Source organism: Molossus molossus, unplaced genomic scaffold (genome assembly GCF_014108415.1).
Source record: "Molossus molossus isolate mMolMol1 unplaced genomic scaffold, mMolMol1.p scaffold_m16_p_8, whole genome shotgun sequence".
Classification (NCBI taxonomy): domain Eukaryota; kingdom Metazoa; phylum Chordata; class Mammalia; order Chiroptera; family Molossidae; genus Molossus; species Molossus molossus.
The window spans coordinates 101,025,426-101,039,534 of NW_023425402.1; the positions used below are offsets into that span (position 1 = coordinate 101,025,426).

At 40.6% G+C, this 14,109-nt stretch overlaps 1 protein-coding gene across 1 annotated transcript in view; it reads right to left on the reverse strand.

Moving 5' to 3' along the window:
• The window catches only part of SYNE1 (spectrin repeat containing nuclear envelope protein 1), a 409,429-nt gene that overhangs the window by 197,334 nt on the left and 197,986 nt on the right, over positions 1 to 14,109 (reverse strand). The window contains exons 55-60 of the mRNA XM_036249358.1: positions 11,018 to 11,154; positions 10,618 to 10,795; positions 9,594 to 9,776; positions 5,457 to 5,600; positions 4,966 to 5,121; positions 3,146 to 3,310 (exon numbers count right to left, since the gene is read on the reverse strand). Coding sequence (XP_036105251.1) covers positions 3,146 to 3,310; positions 4,966 to 5,121; positions 5,457 to 5,600; positions 9,594 to 9,776; positions 10,618 to 10,795; positions 11,018 to 11,154 — 963 coding nt within the window. The remainder of the gene's footprint in view (positions 1 to 3,145; positions 3,311 to 4,965; positions 5,122 to 5,456; positions 5,601 to 9,593; positions 9,777 to 10,617; positions 10,796 to 11,017; positions 11,155 to 14,109) is intronic.

Sequence of the window (14,109 nt, forward strand, 5' to 3'; positions counted from 1 at the left end):
TTTCCCTTAAGAGCAGGAACATGACAGGGATGCCCACTTTTGCCACTCTTATTTAATATAGTACTAGAAGTCTTAGCCACAGCAATCAGACATGAAGAAAACATAAAAGGAATCCAAATTGGAAAGGAGGAAATGAAACTGTCTTTATTCGCAGATGACATGATACTGTACATAGAAAACCCTAAAGACTTCATCAAAAATCCACTATATTTAATAAATGAATTTGGAAAAGTAGCAGGATAAAAAATTAACTTCAAGAAATCGATGGCATTCTTATACACCAACAATGAACTCACAGAAAGAGAAATTAAAAAAAGAATCTAATTTAGCACTGAGGCAAAAAAGTTAAGATACTTAGGAGTAAACTTAACCAAAGAAGTAAGGGACCTATTCTCAGAAAACTACAAGTCATTGAAAAAAGAAATAGAGGAAGATATAAAAAAGTAGAAGCACATACCTTATTCATGGATCAGAAGAATTAACATCATTAAAATGTCTATACTACCCAAAGCAAATCTATAGATTCAATGCAATCTGCATCAGCATACCAATGACATATTTCACAGAACTAGAACAAATACTTCAAAAGTTTATATGGAACCAAAAAAAGACCCTGAATAGCCACAGCAATCTTGAAAAAGAAGAACACAGTAGGAGGGATCACGATACCAGGTATCAGATTATACTACAAAACCACTGTAATCAAGATAGCATGGTACTGGCAAAAGAACAGGCATTTAGATCAATGGAACAGAACAGAGAACCGAGAAATTGACCCAAGTCATTATGCTCAATTAATATTTGACAAAGGTGGCAAGAGCATACATTGGAGTAAAGACAGCTTCTTCAATAAATGGTGTTGTGATAATTGGACAGCTACATGCAAAAAAAAAAAAAAAAAAAAAATGCAACTAGACCACCAAGAATACACCATACACAAGAATAAACTCAAAATAGATAAAAGACTTAAATGTGAATCATGAATCCATAAAAATCCTAGAAGAAAATGTAGGCAACACAATTTCAGACATCACACACAGACATCACTGATACAACATCTAAGGCAAGAGAAACAAAGGAAAAAATGAACACATGGGACTACCTCAAATGAAAAAGCTTCTGCACAGCAAAAGAAAGAACCATCGAAATGGAAAGGGAACCCGCTGTATGGGAGAGCATCATTGTCAATGATACATCAGATAAGGGGTTAATTTCCAAAATATATAGAGTACTCATACAACTCAACAAAAGAAAGACCAATAATCCAATTAAATGGACAGAGGACCTAAAGAGACACCTCTCTAAACAGGACATACAAATGACAAAAAGACATATGAAAAAATGCTCAACATCACTAATCGTCAGAGAGATGCAAATTAAAACACTATGAAAACACTATGCAAACCTCACACCTACCAGAATGGCTGCCATCAACAAATCATCAAACAAGTGCTGGCGAGGGTGTGGAGAAAAGGGGACTCTAGTACACTACTGGTGGGAATACAGATTGGTGCAGCCACTATGGAAAACACTATGGTGTTTCCTCAAAAAATTAAGATTTAAACTGCCATTTGACCCAGTGATCCCACTTCTAGGAATATACCCTTAGAAGCCTGTAACACCAATCAGAATATATGTACTCCTATGTTCATAGCGGCACCATTTACAATCGCTAAGATCTGGGAACAGCCCAAGTGTCCATCAGTAGACAAGTCGGTAAAAAAGCTGTGATACCTATACTCAATGGAATACTATGCAGCTGTAAAGAAAGATCTCTTATCCTTTGAGATGACATGAAGGGACCTGGAGAGTATTATCCTAAGAGAAACAAACCAATCAGAGAAAGACATGATCTCACTTATTTGTGGAAAATAATAAACAAAATAAGCTGATGAACAAAATAGACCCAGAGACATAGACGTAGGGTACAGACTGACAAACCTCAGAAGAGGGGGATGGGAGGGAGGGAAGAGATAGACCACAGAATTTATATGCATGTATGTGTAAACAAGGACATAGACAATAATGCTGGGAGGGGGTGGGATTTGGAGGAGGGTGTCAATGGGGGAAAAAGGAGAAACATCTGTAATAAAACAAAAAACAAAAACAAAAAACAAAGGAGGTTTGAATCAAAGCTACAAAACGGTCTCTCCCTAATCTGGACCTGGCAACCTCTACAGAGTCAGCTCAAGCCACCAGGAAGGAACTGCAGGTGATTTCTCACACACCATGCTGTTTATTTACTTTTGCTCATGTGGCACATTCTCAAACACCAGTTCAGGTACCAGACTTCTTGAGAAGCCTGCTCGGTTCTCAACCCCATCCCTCCTGCATGGTGCCACACTATGGGTCTGTAACCATAAGCATAACCCTATCTCTCTTGTTGCTGCGTTTCAGCCCCCAGCATCTGACAATGAAATCCTGGGGCCAAAGATATTTTATTCATTTTTCAAACCTTGGTGTTAGAGCGACAGTCTCATAGAAGACACCCAGTATATGAATGAGAGACAAATTAAGGAAGAGTCATTATTTGCCATAAATGGAAACTAGAACTAATATGTTGGTATGGGAGACTTGACTAAATGATACAGGCAGGCAAGTAAGTTGAACAAGATGAAAAATGCTCTGCACTATAAAATGTTTCATTGAACTATGTTCTCAGAATAAATGTGTCTGTGATGTGATTTGAAACAAGCCTCTTAACCAGCTACCAAGCAAACAACCACACTTGGGTTGTTATTTTATTTTTGTGAAGCATTTGTGTGTGAACCTGGCCCAGTGATTCAGGAATGCTTAGACTTGCCCACCCAGTGCTAATAGAGGATTCTGAGACTTTCCGTGGCCAGACTGTGACATAGCAATGCCAGGGAGATGGAGATGGAGACTTCAGAAATGTTGAGACCCTGGCCGGGTGACTCAGATGGTTGGAGCATCATCCTGTACATCAAAAGGTTGCAGGTTTGATTCCCAGTCAGGGCATATACCTAGGTTGTGGGTTCAATCCCTGGTTGCAGGATGCAATCGATTAATGTCTCCCCCCCCCTCTCAAAATCAATAAAGCATCCTTGGGTGAGGATTAAAAAAAGAAATTTTGAGAAAAACAAATGGTGTCAATTAGAGAGAGTTTTTTCTAAAAAATGCGTACCTCCAGCTTGAGCATCCTGCTGTCCAGCACGCTCTTGTCGGATGTTGGGTGGCAGTAGGAATCCAGCCTGTGCACCACGTCGGCCATCCAGTCTTGCAGCTCCTTCACCCCCAGGGAGAACTGGTTGTGTTCGGCAACAATTCTATCCAGTCTTGACACTTTCTCCTGGAAACAGGCAGACATGGGTTTCCAGATGTCCATCCCGACCCCACACAGCCTGAAGCTACTCTAATTGTTAAGGTAACTGATACGCTTGATAACTAGGATTGGCCATAGGTTCATACGCTGCACAGCCATGAGGCCGGTCTGCATTAATCGGAGAGACGTGTGAACTCTTTCTAAATAGTAAAAATGTGAGCATCATTGGGGCAAAAAATTTATAATTTACAATGACAACTTAGTTGCTATTCTTCTTGATATCAATTGTGCCTTTTTTTCCCCAGACTCAGTAAATTTCTCCCTAAGGCTTGTCTAAAGACCAAAGTGGCTTCCAGCTTTCACATCATCACACTGGGCTCATCTAACTCACACGACCTACATCGTTAGCACGAGTTCTAAAAAGCAAGCATCTGAGATTCTGTAGTATCACTAAATTTTAACGGTTGGGACCACAGCCTGGCCGGTGTGGTTCTGTGGTTGAGCATCGACCCATGCACCAAGAGGTGCCCGGTTTGATTCCCAGTCAGGACACATGCCCAGGTTTTGAGCTCGATCCCCTGTGTGGGGTGTGTAGGAGGCAGTTATTGTCTCATGGATGTTTCTCTCTCTTTCTCCCCCTCTCTACCCCTCTCTCTAAAATCAATACAGAAAAATATTTTTAAAAAATAAAATAAAAAAAACAAAAGTTGGGACCATAAATATGGTTTTGTTTATTAATTAAAACCATATCCAGTGCAGTGAAGCTTATAAATGTTGTTCTAAAGACAAAAAAGTAACATATTCATAGGAAAAGCATTCGTGTAAACACAGTCTATTTACTCCAAGTCTATGTTAGTGTGACTGAGTCGATCCGTTTTATTGAGGATCCAAATTAACAGACCAGAAGCCAGTCCACACTAAAATCGAGGGTGCCAAATTAAAGACTAAATTACAGTAGGATCCTGACATTCTAAGATCTGAAATGCAAAAGACAAATATCAGAAACAAATGCACGGGCCACACAAAGCTTCAAATAGGCTTGCCACCAAGCTCGAGACTGGCTTGCGTCATGCCAGCTGAATGCAGTAAATGAGTTCCTAGTGGGATCCTGTTTACTTTTGTCTAAGATGTTAGAAAAGAAATGTAATCAGTTAGACAAATCATGGTCAGTTTTGAACTCTACTCTGTTGACTTAACTGAAAATCTCAATCAACACATCCTTGACCACTATGTAATGGATACAAAAAATTTGGACAAATTAAAAAAAAAAAAAAAGATCCCGAACTCATTTTATTTAGTTCACGAAAATGTAAGCTGGTGTGAATTCTTATTTTTCCAAAGTGATTTAATCTGAGATTCCTTAGGCCCCCAAACTGAATTTTGCCTTATGTTTATGCATTGGGTTTTCAAATAAAAGCTCCGGAGAGCCTGCCAATTCAGTACAAAAGGGCATGTTTTGTGCACGAACAGAGCCTGGGCGTCTCTGCAGTCCTTGGAACCTCCCTCCCTCTGTTTGGACAACCACACTGAGATGACGCAGCACAAATACAGACAGCTTGCAAGGCTGGGGACAGACTGACACGCCTGCTTCCTGGCCGGGGCTTTCCAGGCCAGACTCTGCAGGACCCCAGCGAGACTCCAGATTTGCACCACACTCACACACAGCACAGGGCGGGCGTTACCTTCGTTAAATTGCTTAGCGCTAGATACTGAGCAGACAGCTGCGTCACTCTGTGCATAAAGCTCCTGCTGGCAGCTTGTCCTTCCCACAGCTGCTGAGCCTTTTCTCTGAGCCTGTTGAGCTGAGGCTCGTAGCAGTTTATTTCCTCAAGGACAGACTGAAAAGCACAAGCAAGTTACTATTAAGAGCCTGGGGAAAAGCACATCGCCGACGAAGCTTTGGCCCGAAGAGCACAGAAATCGATCAGCCGGTAGCCATCGGTGTGCCCTGAAGGCTTCTTCTTTCCAAGCTACACACAGGAGAGACTACAGGACAAAAACAAATCCACCTCGAAGGAAAGCCGGGAAACATCAAATGGTCAGAAATAGGGAAGGGGGACACCGTCTCAGGACAGCACACCGAGTTCCAGGTGCTCGCGGGCACGCGGACACAGGGATACAGGGGCGCACACAGCACGGGGTAAGAGTGGCCGCGCGGGCCGAGTCTCATCACCTGGAGCTTCTGCTGTTCCCTCCTCTTTGCCGGCAGGTCGTACAGCCGGTCGCTGCTCCCACGAACCATCTTCTCAGTCTTACTCAGCCAGTCCTGCACCGGCTCTGCGCTGACTTCAAAGTCCTTCATTTGGATCTTCAGATTCTACGAGGATTCAGAGAATTTGGGGCACGCACAAAATGGTCAATAGCAAATGCAAAGTCTTTCCCGAGGCATTCAACTAGATTCCACAGACCCCCTCTGCTTCTTTCCCTGTTCCCAATATCTGGAACATTCTATCCCTCACCTTGGCACCTGCATAATTTTTGAATATCCTTTAGGAGCTTTTTATGGACTTACTTTCTTAATAAACGACCTTTTCCCTAATTATCCAGCCCACATCTGACTTCACACCCACTCTATCACGTGTGCTGTTAATACCAGTCACTGGGCACGTTGTCACAGACCGGCTGCTCTGAGGGTTTCCATCTGGTGACCTTCACAGCTAAGCTACGGCTCCGCGAGGACAGGGCCTGGGCCCAGCACTACCCAGGACACACCAGTGTAGACATATAAATAATTATTAGCAAACGTTTTGTCCATTTTTATTAGTAATGAGACAAGAAGTAGCACACGGTTTACATGCTTATTATGCTTTCAATAAATAATTTGTGTGTTCCGATACATAAAGATATAAGAAATACCAAGTAGTGGTCTGTGCTTACTACAGAAGAATGTGGTAGCTACTTTCATAGATAATGTGTAGGTGCCAGTAGCTGTTTCAATGTATTTGATCAAGTTTTATATGGTGCTATTTCATTTTAGCGAAGCTGTCTACATCCGCTGTTACTTATAAAAGTGCTAAAATGAATTTGAAATGTATACTACGATGTTGCCAACTGCAGACCTTTAAATGAGTGGAAGCTTTAGGCAGGCCGCCGAGGAGCAAGCCCACAGAGGTTAGATGAGAAATGGGAGCAGCAAGGGCTGCGGGAGTCTCTGGGAGAACGACTCGGGGTTCCACTGTGTCAATTCAGGGTGCCTACAAGTGGGGACACTCATGCCTGTCACAGTTACCCCCCAGGGAGATGGGTAGCTAGGGGATGCTTTGGAAAACTGAAAGTGCTTCACAAATGCAAGATACCAAGAAAGCTCCTGGAGGATTCTACTCAAATTTGAGCTTCATGAGGGCAGGGATTGTGTTCTGTTTTATTCTCTGCTGTAACCCCAGAGCCTAAGCATAGTCCTTGGCAAACTGAAGGTGCTCAAATGATAGTTGTTGAATAAACAAAGAAATGAATAAATTCAAAGCATTTCTACCTCCCTCTTACTAGAGTCTCGTGGGGCCACTAATGGGCAAAATAAGGACCATGATGAAGAATTTAATTCTACAGGGCTGAGGAGAAGAGCATTAGGGGCTTAGTCAGAAATATAATACAAAAAAAACTGGTTCTCTCCCAGCCAGTGTGGCTCAGTGGATTGAGCATCATCCCATGGACTGAGACGTCCTGGTTCAATTCCCAGTCAGGGCACAAGCCTGGGTTGCAGGCTCGATCCCCAGTAGAGGGCGTGCAGGGGGCAGCCAATCGATGTTTTCCTCTCATCGAAGTTTCTCTCTCTCTCTCTTTCTCTAAAAAAGCAATAAGAACATATTTTAAACAATTGGCTCCTTAGTGTAAGGAGTGAAGTCACAGGCTCTGAGTGATGGGCCTGGGGAACAGGAATAAAGACAGCTTGATACTAAATTCAAGCAACTCCCAACATTCCTCATATACTTCCTGTGTATTGGGGCACATAGGCCCCCCATGAAATGTTCATTCTGCATGCCTTTCCAACTATTTCTCCCATAACATCAGTGACCACCCACAAACTCCCACATTTATAGAATGTATTTATATAGGACTTTAAGTCAGAGGGCTTGGCTTTGAACCTTGTCTCTATCACTTACCAGCTGTGGGAATTTGGCAGATTATTTAACCACCTTTTGCCTAAATTTCCTCTTCTACAAAATAGAAACAAGAGAGCTCCTCCCTCAGAGAGCGGTTATGAGAATGAAATGTATTGATATCTGTTAAGTGCCTACGACAGTCCCTATCACTGTCATTGAGGATCTACCCACTCTTTTGAGTTTTGCACTCATTTAAACTGCTACTTTCCTGACCATTACTCCCTGCTTGTCTTGCAAAAGCATCCCATTTAACATCTATGAAGTTGAATTAATTTGTGCTCTCCCCTCCAAAACCACCTTTCCCACTATATTCATGTCTCAGGTAATGGCACCACCATCCACGTCATCTTCCAAACCACAAACTAAGGCCTCGAACTGAAGCTCTCCTCTTCCCTGTGCTCGCCATCAGATTAGTTACCAAACTCTGTTGTGTTCTTCCTTAAAGATAAGTTCTTCATCTATTATTGTTTCTTTTCATCCAGGCCCTCGTCTCTCTCATCTGGGACATTATGAAAGCTTTCTCTGGTCTTCCAGCTACATACTGTTCCCCACTGTGGTCTACGCTGTGGCCAGAGTTGACATGTTTAAAGGCCTATAAGCTCCTCACTTAGCCTTTCACAACCAGAATTTTGAGAGAGAATTAAGCCCTAGTCTCTCAAAGCATCCATTACATGCAATGAAATAACCTCTCCCCTATGCATCTGGAATGGTATGGGTTATGTTCCATCCATGAGAAAAGTGGGAAAATGAATGCTGTTCTGGGGTTCCAGCAAGAAACTCTGGTTGACAGTCAAGGTCAATTTGTTTAGTATACAAACATTTCACTATTTGGTTCCAATCTCCACCTCCCATCTTATCTTTGTAGCTCATGTGAACTTTAAATTTCTCAAATTCCCATACATAGCTGGCACTCATAACTCCCTGGATCAGCACAGTCAAGTCCTTCCATCAGAAACACACCTCAGCCTTTGCAAATGCAAAGAATGTTTAACCTGCAAGGTTCAGTTAGAATGCCATCTCTCTGGAAACCTTATTCAGCATCTCCAAATGAGTTAGTAGCATCCTTCTTTGAGTGACTATCATATGCTGACCGTACCTGTATTATATTGCAATCATCTCTTTCTGTACTGTTCCTTCTTTAGAAAGTGTGTTCTCTGAGAAGAAAAAAATAACCCCCTTGTATTCCTAACATAGTGCCTGGAACATAATAGGCAATATTAAGTGTGTTTCACTAGTAGGAAGGAAAGAAAGGAGGAAGGAAGTATAGAGAGCAGGAAGGCAGGCTGTTTCTATCCATCCACTCTTGGACATCTCTTGAACTAGATAATCCTGCTGTCAGTGCTAGATGTACTACCTTCAAAACACATGCTTCAGAGCTCAGATCACATCGCATGAATGATCCCTGCAGGGTTAAGAGTGGATTTCTAGGCACTGCGCAATGATTATCACTCCTAATTACATGGAGGGTGTCTGCCGCGAAACTGCAGCCACCGTCACAAAGGAGAACCACGGTGGTCTCGGCTTGGGAAAGACTGGAGAAGTACACATTTTTCTCTTTCTTGTATTAATTCTCTACTATTAAGTATCTACTTTTCCAGGAAGTGTTGTTTTAAAAGGAAAAAAATATTCTCCATGTCTCTAAATTTTCCTCCAAGAGAAGAGTTGGTACACAAAACAGATGGTTTCACGAGAAAAATATAATTGCATTGTGGCAGTAATTATGTTATGATTATAATAAATTCAACTTATGTTTTCTCTAGATGAAACAAAATTGTATAAGCATTGTCTCTTTGCATACTTAACTCTTAAAATCTACTACTTGATATTTGCATTGGTTATAAAATGCCTTCTCAGCCATAGTATTTTGCGGCCTTGCCGAGATATTTCTGTTCATTTTCTCAGAACAACCTCCCAAATTAAGGGATTTCACATGAAACATTAAATGATATGTTTAAAATTAAAACCGGTTGTTCCTTACGGTCTATGATAATAGTCCCTACTATGCAAGAAGCTACTTAATTCCTCAGTGAGGCTCACACTTCTAGCATTGAGCTGTTTCTTAGGATTATCTAGTCATTCATTTATACTCAGAGAAGGATGACCAAAAGCATTGCTAAGGATATTTAGATATATTGAAAGTATGGTTTAACTAACACCACCACCACCAACAAACAATACAGAATGTGCTCATGTAGTTGGTTATATTATACCTCTAGGGCAGATTCTTTCTGGTGAAGATTCGAAAGGAAATTTTTCCAATCCTCTTTTGCATTTGCAATTTTGGCCTGGATGCCATTAGCTTTCTCTTTGGTCAACAGAGAAATCAAAAGTTCCCCTTTGGATAGCATCATGTTTAGCTTGTGCTGTCCATTTTCACTTTCTGATGAAAACTCCTGTAAACAAAAATGTAAGATCAGGCATAATAAAATGCTCTCAGCTTTGAAATATACTGATTTTTTTACTTCTCTCTCAATAAAATTACAGAGGAGGAATAAACAATTTTTTTTTTTTTTTTGGTATGTGCCCCTAGCAGGGACTGAACATGGGACTCTCTGGTCCGTAGGTAGACGCTCCAACCATTTAGCCAAACCAGCCAGGGTGGAATAAATAATTTGTATTGTATAGGTTAAATGACTAAGACTCTTTGGCCATATCTGTACACTGGAAATAACAACCTTGTCTACCTGATGTGGTTACTGTGAAAATCAAATGAAAAATCTGCTTAGAATGCTCAGGCACAATGCTAGTCTCACAGAAAGAACTTCCATTAATTCCTGAATCCCTATTAATATATATAAAATAGCACCATTTAGCCAGGCCGGTGTGGCTCAGCAGATTGAGTGCTGTCCCATGGACTGAGAGGTCCTGGTTCAATTCCCAGTCAGGGCACACTTCAGGTTGTGGGCTCGATCCCCAGGTGTGCAGGAGGCAGCCAATTGATGTTTCTCTCTCACATTGTTTCTCTCTCACAGATGTTTCTATCTGTCTCTCCTTTCCTCTCTCTCTCTCAAAAAACAAAAAATTAAAAATAAAAACACAGTTAAAAAATAAAATAGCATCATTCATATAATTGTACTAGTTTCTCTTCATGTACATAGTCAATTGTTTCATGCAGGGATTTATTTGAAATTTGAGTTTCTTAAGCAAAATTTTAATATGGTTCTAAAACTCTCAAGGGGCACCTTTTAAATTCGCTTAAGCTTCATGACTAGACTTAATTAATAACATGCTTACCTGTATTTTCTGAAGACTTGTTGAGACTTCACTGATACTTTGAGGTATATCGAAACACTTGGCGGTGGTGATTTTTGCGTTCACCAGCCACTGCTGGAAGTCCCGGAAGGCTTTCCGAAACCTCTGCTGTAAAATCTGTTCTTTATTCTGACAGCTCTTGGATGCTTGCAAACAAAGACTAAAGCCACGATTGGAAGTAGTTAATGGAAGGAAAAAAATGATCAAGGAGGTTAAAAGAATGTTTGATAAGCAACAATTTTTAGAGTATGTACTCACATCATTTAGTAACGTATTTAATGATTAATTTATATTAATATGGAAACCACACCTTAAAATACACAAATCTCTAGCTTCCTATTTGTATGAAAATATTTTAAATACGAACAATGTTCCTGCTCACCAATTATATTCTTTAATCAAAGCAGACACTTTTCCACTGTATGTAGTCAAGTCTCTGGAAAATCGACAAAGTTCATTCAGCTGAGACTTGAGATCCTCTGTCTTCGGCTCTGCTTTTTGTAGAGCATCCAGTATCTCCTGTTAGGAAATAATAAGACATATGGGTAAGCATTTAAATCAGGTAATTTCCACATCTTCATACTGTCCAGGCATCAATCACATGATAAATGATTAATGAGGGACAAACCAACATATAGATTCAGAAAAGAAAGGAGACCTAGTGCCAGGATCCCCCGTGGCAAATGATGTCACGTGCCTGATCCGATCCTCCTCTAGCCTTGGCTGGGGACTCCGGCAGGAAGTGCTGCCAAGAAGTCAAATGATCAAGTGGTCAAATAACTTAAAGTGGGATGAGAAAAAGAGGAAAAAAAACCCAAACCCTGAATTGTTTAAAAGCACTCTGACTAGGACATCGAAAGAGGTGTGTATTGTTTAAAATTAAAGAGATCATGTCAAAGCGAAGCAGCGTGTGTTTTGGTCCACACACAGCACCTGATTTTGTGTAGTGTGTAAAGTTAACTTGCACATTAAGAAATTCTTATAATCCAGAGGTCTGATTTAAGTCATGATTCATTCATTTTATGGTTTCATGCATATAGCCATTAAATGTTTGCTCAATGTCTGCCGACATAAATGTCTGCAGAATTTCGCTGAATTCTGCCCCACCCCGACAACATGACTACAGTTGTAATTCTTATATTTGAAGAGCTCACAATTTAACGGGTGGGAGAGGCACGTGAATAATCACAGTTCTGTGAGCAGCGAATCCAAAAGAAAGACTTGGGACTTGATAAGCACACCTCTGAAATCAAGGCCATAGTCCACAGAGCCACACAAAGGATTGTCACACAAGGTGCAAATGACATCCTGAGTGTCAAATACACCAATGGCACACGGATACGTGCCCTGTGAGTAAAACCAGCCGGTAAACGACTCCCAGATATTTAAATGGGAGTGTGTGGATAACAGTATCGCCAAGGTGAACAATAATAATGATTATAATAATTAAAGAGGAGGGACAAGAGGATGAGTAAGTAGTCGGAGAGCTGTTGCTGTTACTATTTTTATTCCGAGATATTTATCGTGAGATGGCCTAGATTTGTAGGCAAACCACGCCTCTCAGCAAACCAGGTCTGTGTTGCATTCCTCTCCTGGTAAATGGAACCACTGTCCTCCAGCTGATCTAAATCAGAAACCGAAGCATCCTCTTGGCCGCGCCGGTTTCCCTTCTCACTCCACGCAAGAGTTGACGAGGCCTGGTCTGTTCTGGGTCTCAGAGAGCTCTTTTCATCACCTACCTGTGCATCTCGACTCTGACATGTCTGTCATGTCTTTCGAGAACGGCACAATATCCTCCTAACTTGATCCTGTTCTGCCCCCCCCCCCCATGTCTTCTCAGTCCCCAGGGCTTGGTACCACGGTGCCACGCCCCCACCTCACATATCTGGTCAGTCTGTAACCGTACCTCCACTCACATAATGACCCCCGAAGGGTTCTCTGGCTCCTTCCCATCTCTCAGTGGCTTGTCACTGGGGACACCCAGCCCTCTTGGCACTCATCCCTACTGAGTGTCCCAGTGGTCTTGAACTTGGCCTTTCCCCCTGGATGGTGGCTCTACAGGAGGGATCATGTTCTCTTAGCTTTCAGCTTCTTTATTTAGCTTAGGGTTGGGCTAGAGGCATCGGAAATATTTGTATTGACAAAATTCACAAATTATCATTAGAACGTTTCTCTCTGAAACTCCAAATGTTAAACTAGTAACTACTATTTTACTTCCTATTGAATCTTTTATTTAAGAAAGAGCATTATAAGAACCAAAGAAACTTATTATGTACCAAAGAAGTAAATAAGAAACCCCAGAGATTCAAATGAGTGACTTACACATTATTATCAAAAGTGAAAAGCTTTGGCCAAAATTTTATACTAAAAAGTTTGTCTATAACTTTATCATACATTAAAACATGTTTTTGAAATCTTTCATTTTATAAATATCAGGTTATATACCTGTGTTTCAGTTAAGTCCTGGAATGCATTTATTTTCCTTAGCGATTACACAGGGTAAGAAAAATCCTAAATTTCCAACACTAATAGTCCATGGATATTAAGAGATATGAGTTTTTGCAAACACAGTGAAGAAGATATTTTGTGACATGACTTTATGTAGTTTATAGACAATGATGCCTTTTTATTTTATTTTATTTTTTATTTTACTTTTTTTTTTTGGTACGTGCCCCTAGCGGGAACTGAACCCGGGACTCTCTGGTACGCAAGCTGATGCTCCAACTGCTGAGCCAAACCGGCCAGGGCATGCCTTTTTATTTTTAAAAAGATTTCTTGAGCATCGTCATTTCATTGCAGAAGAGAAAGAAAAGGCCTGTGAATGCTTATGACTATTATTATGACTGCTAACAATGACAAGCCCTCCCTAACAGCAAAACAAAGCCACATAAACCCCAGCAAATCCATTATTTTGTAAAACTTTCCTCTGTTTTCATTGTAATGGGAGTATCATCTCCATTTTTTTAAAAAATTAAAAAATTGCTCTAAGCTTTATTGAGATATGATTGACACAATAGTGTGTGAGTTTAAAGTATACAATGTATTGATTTAGTACATTTAAATATTGTAAAATGATTACCACCACACTATTAGCTAACACCTTTATCCCATAACATAATTCTTTCTTTGTTTTATCATCCCCATTTTTAGATAAAATTACATTATTAAAATAAAAGAAAATCTGAATATTTAGAGTTAATGTAGTATTGTCATCAAGAGCATGAGCCCCGGAGCCAAATCTGGAAACAGATCTAAGCTCGGGCTGTTGTCTGAATTGTTTGTACCACTAAAAAGCTACATTTACTTTTGCATTACCTTTTTGTGGGCCTCACCCATCACTTTTACTAACAGAATCCATATAAAGAAATAATGATAGCTCAGAAGGCAATATAATTTAAATACTACCAAATCTTTCTTTTTAAAAATTTCACTCATATCAATGGTAAGGAAAGGAAGGGAAACAAAATAGAACTA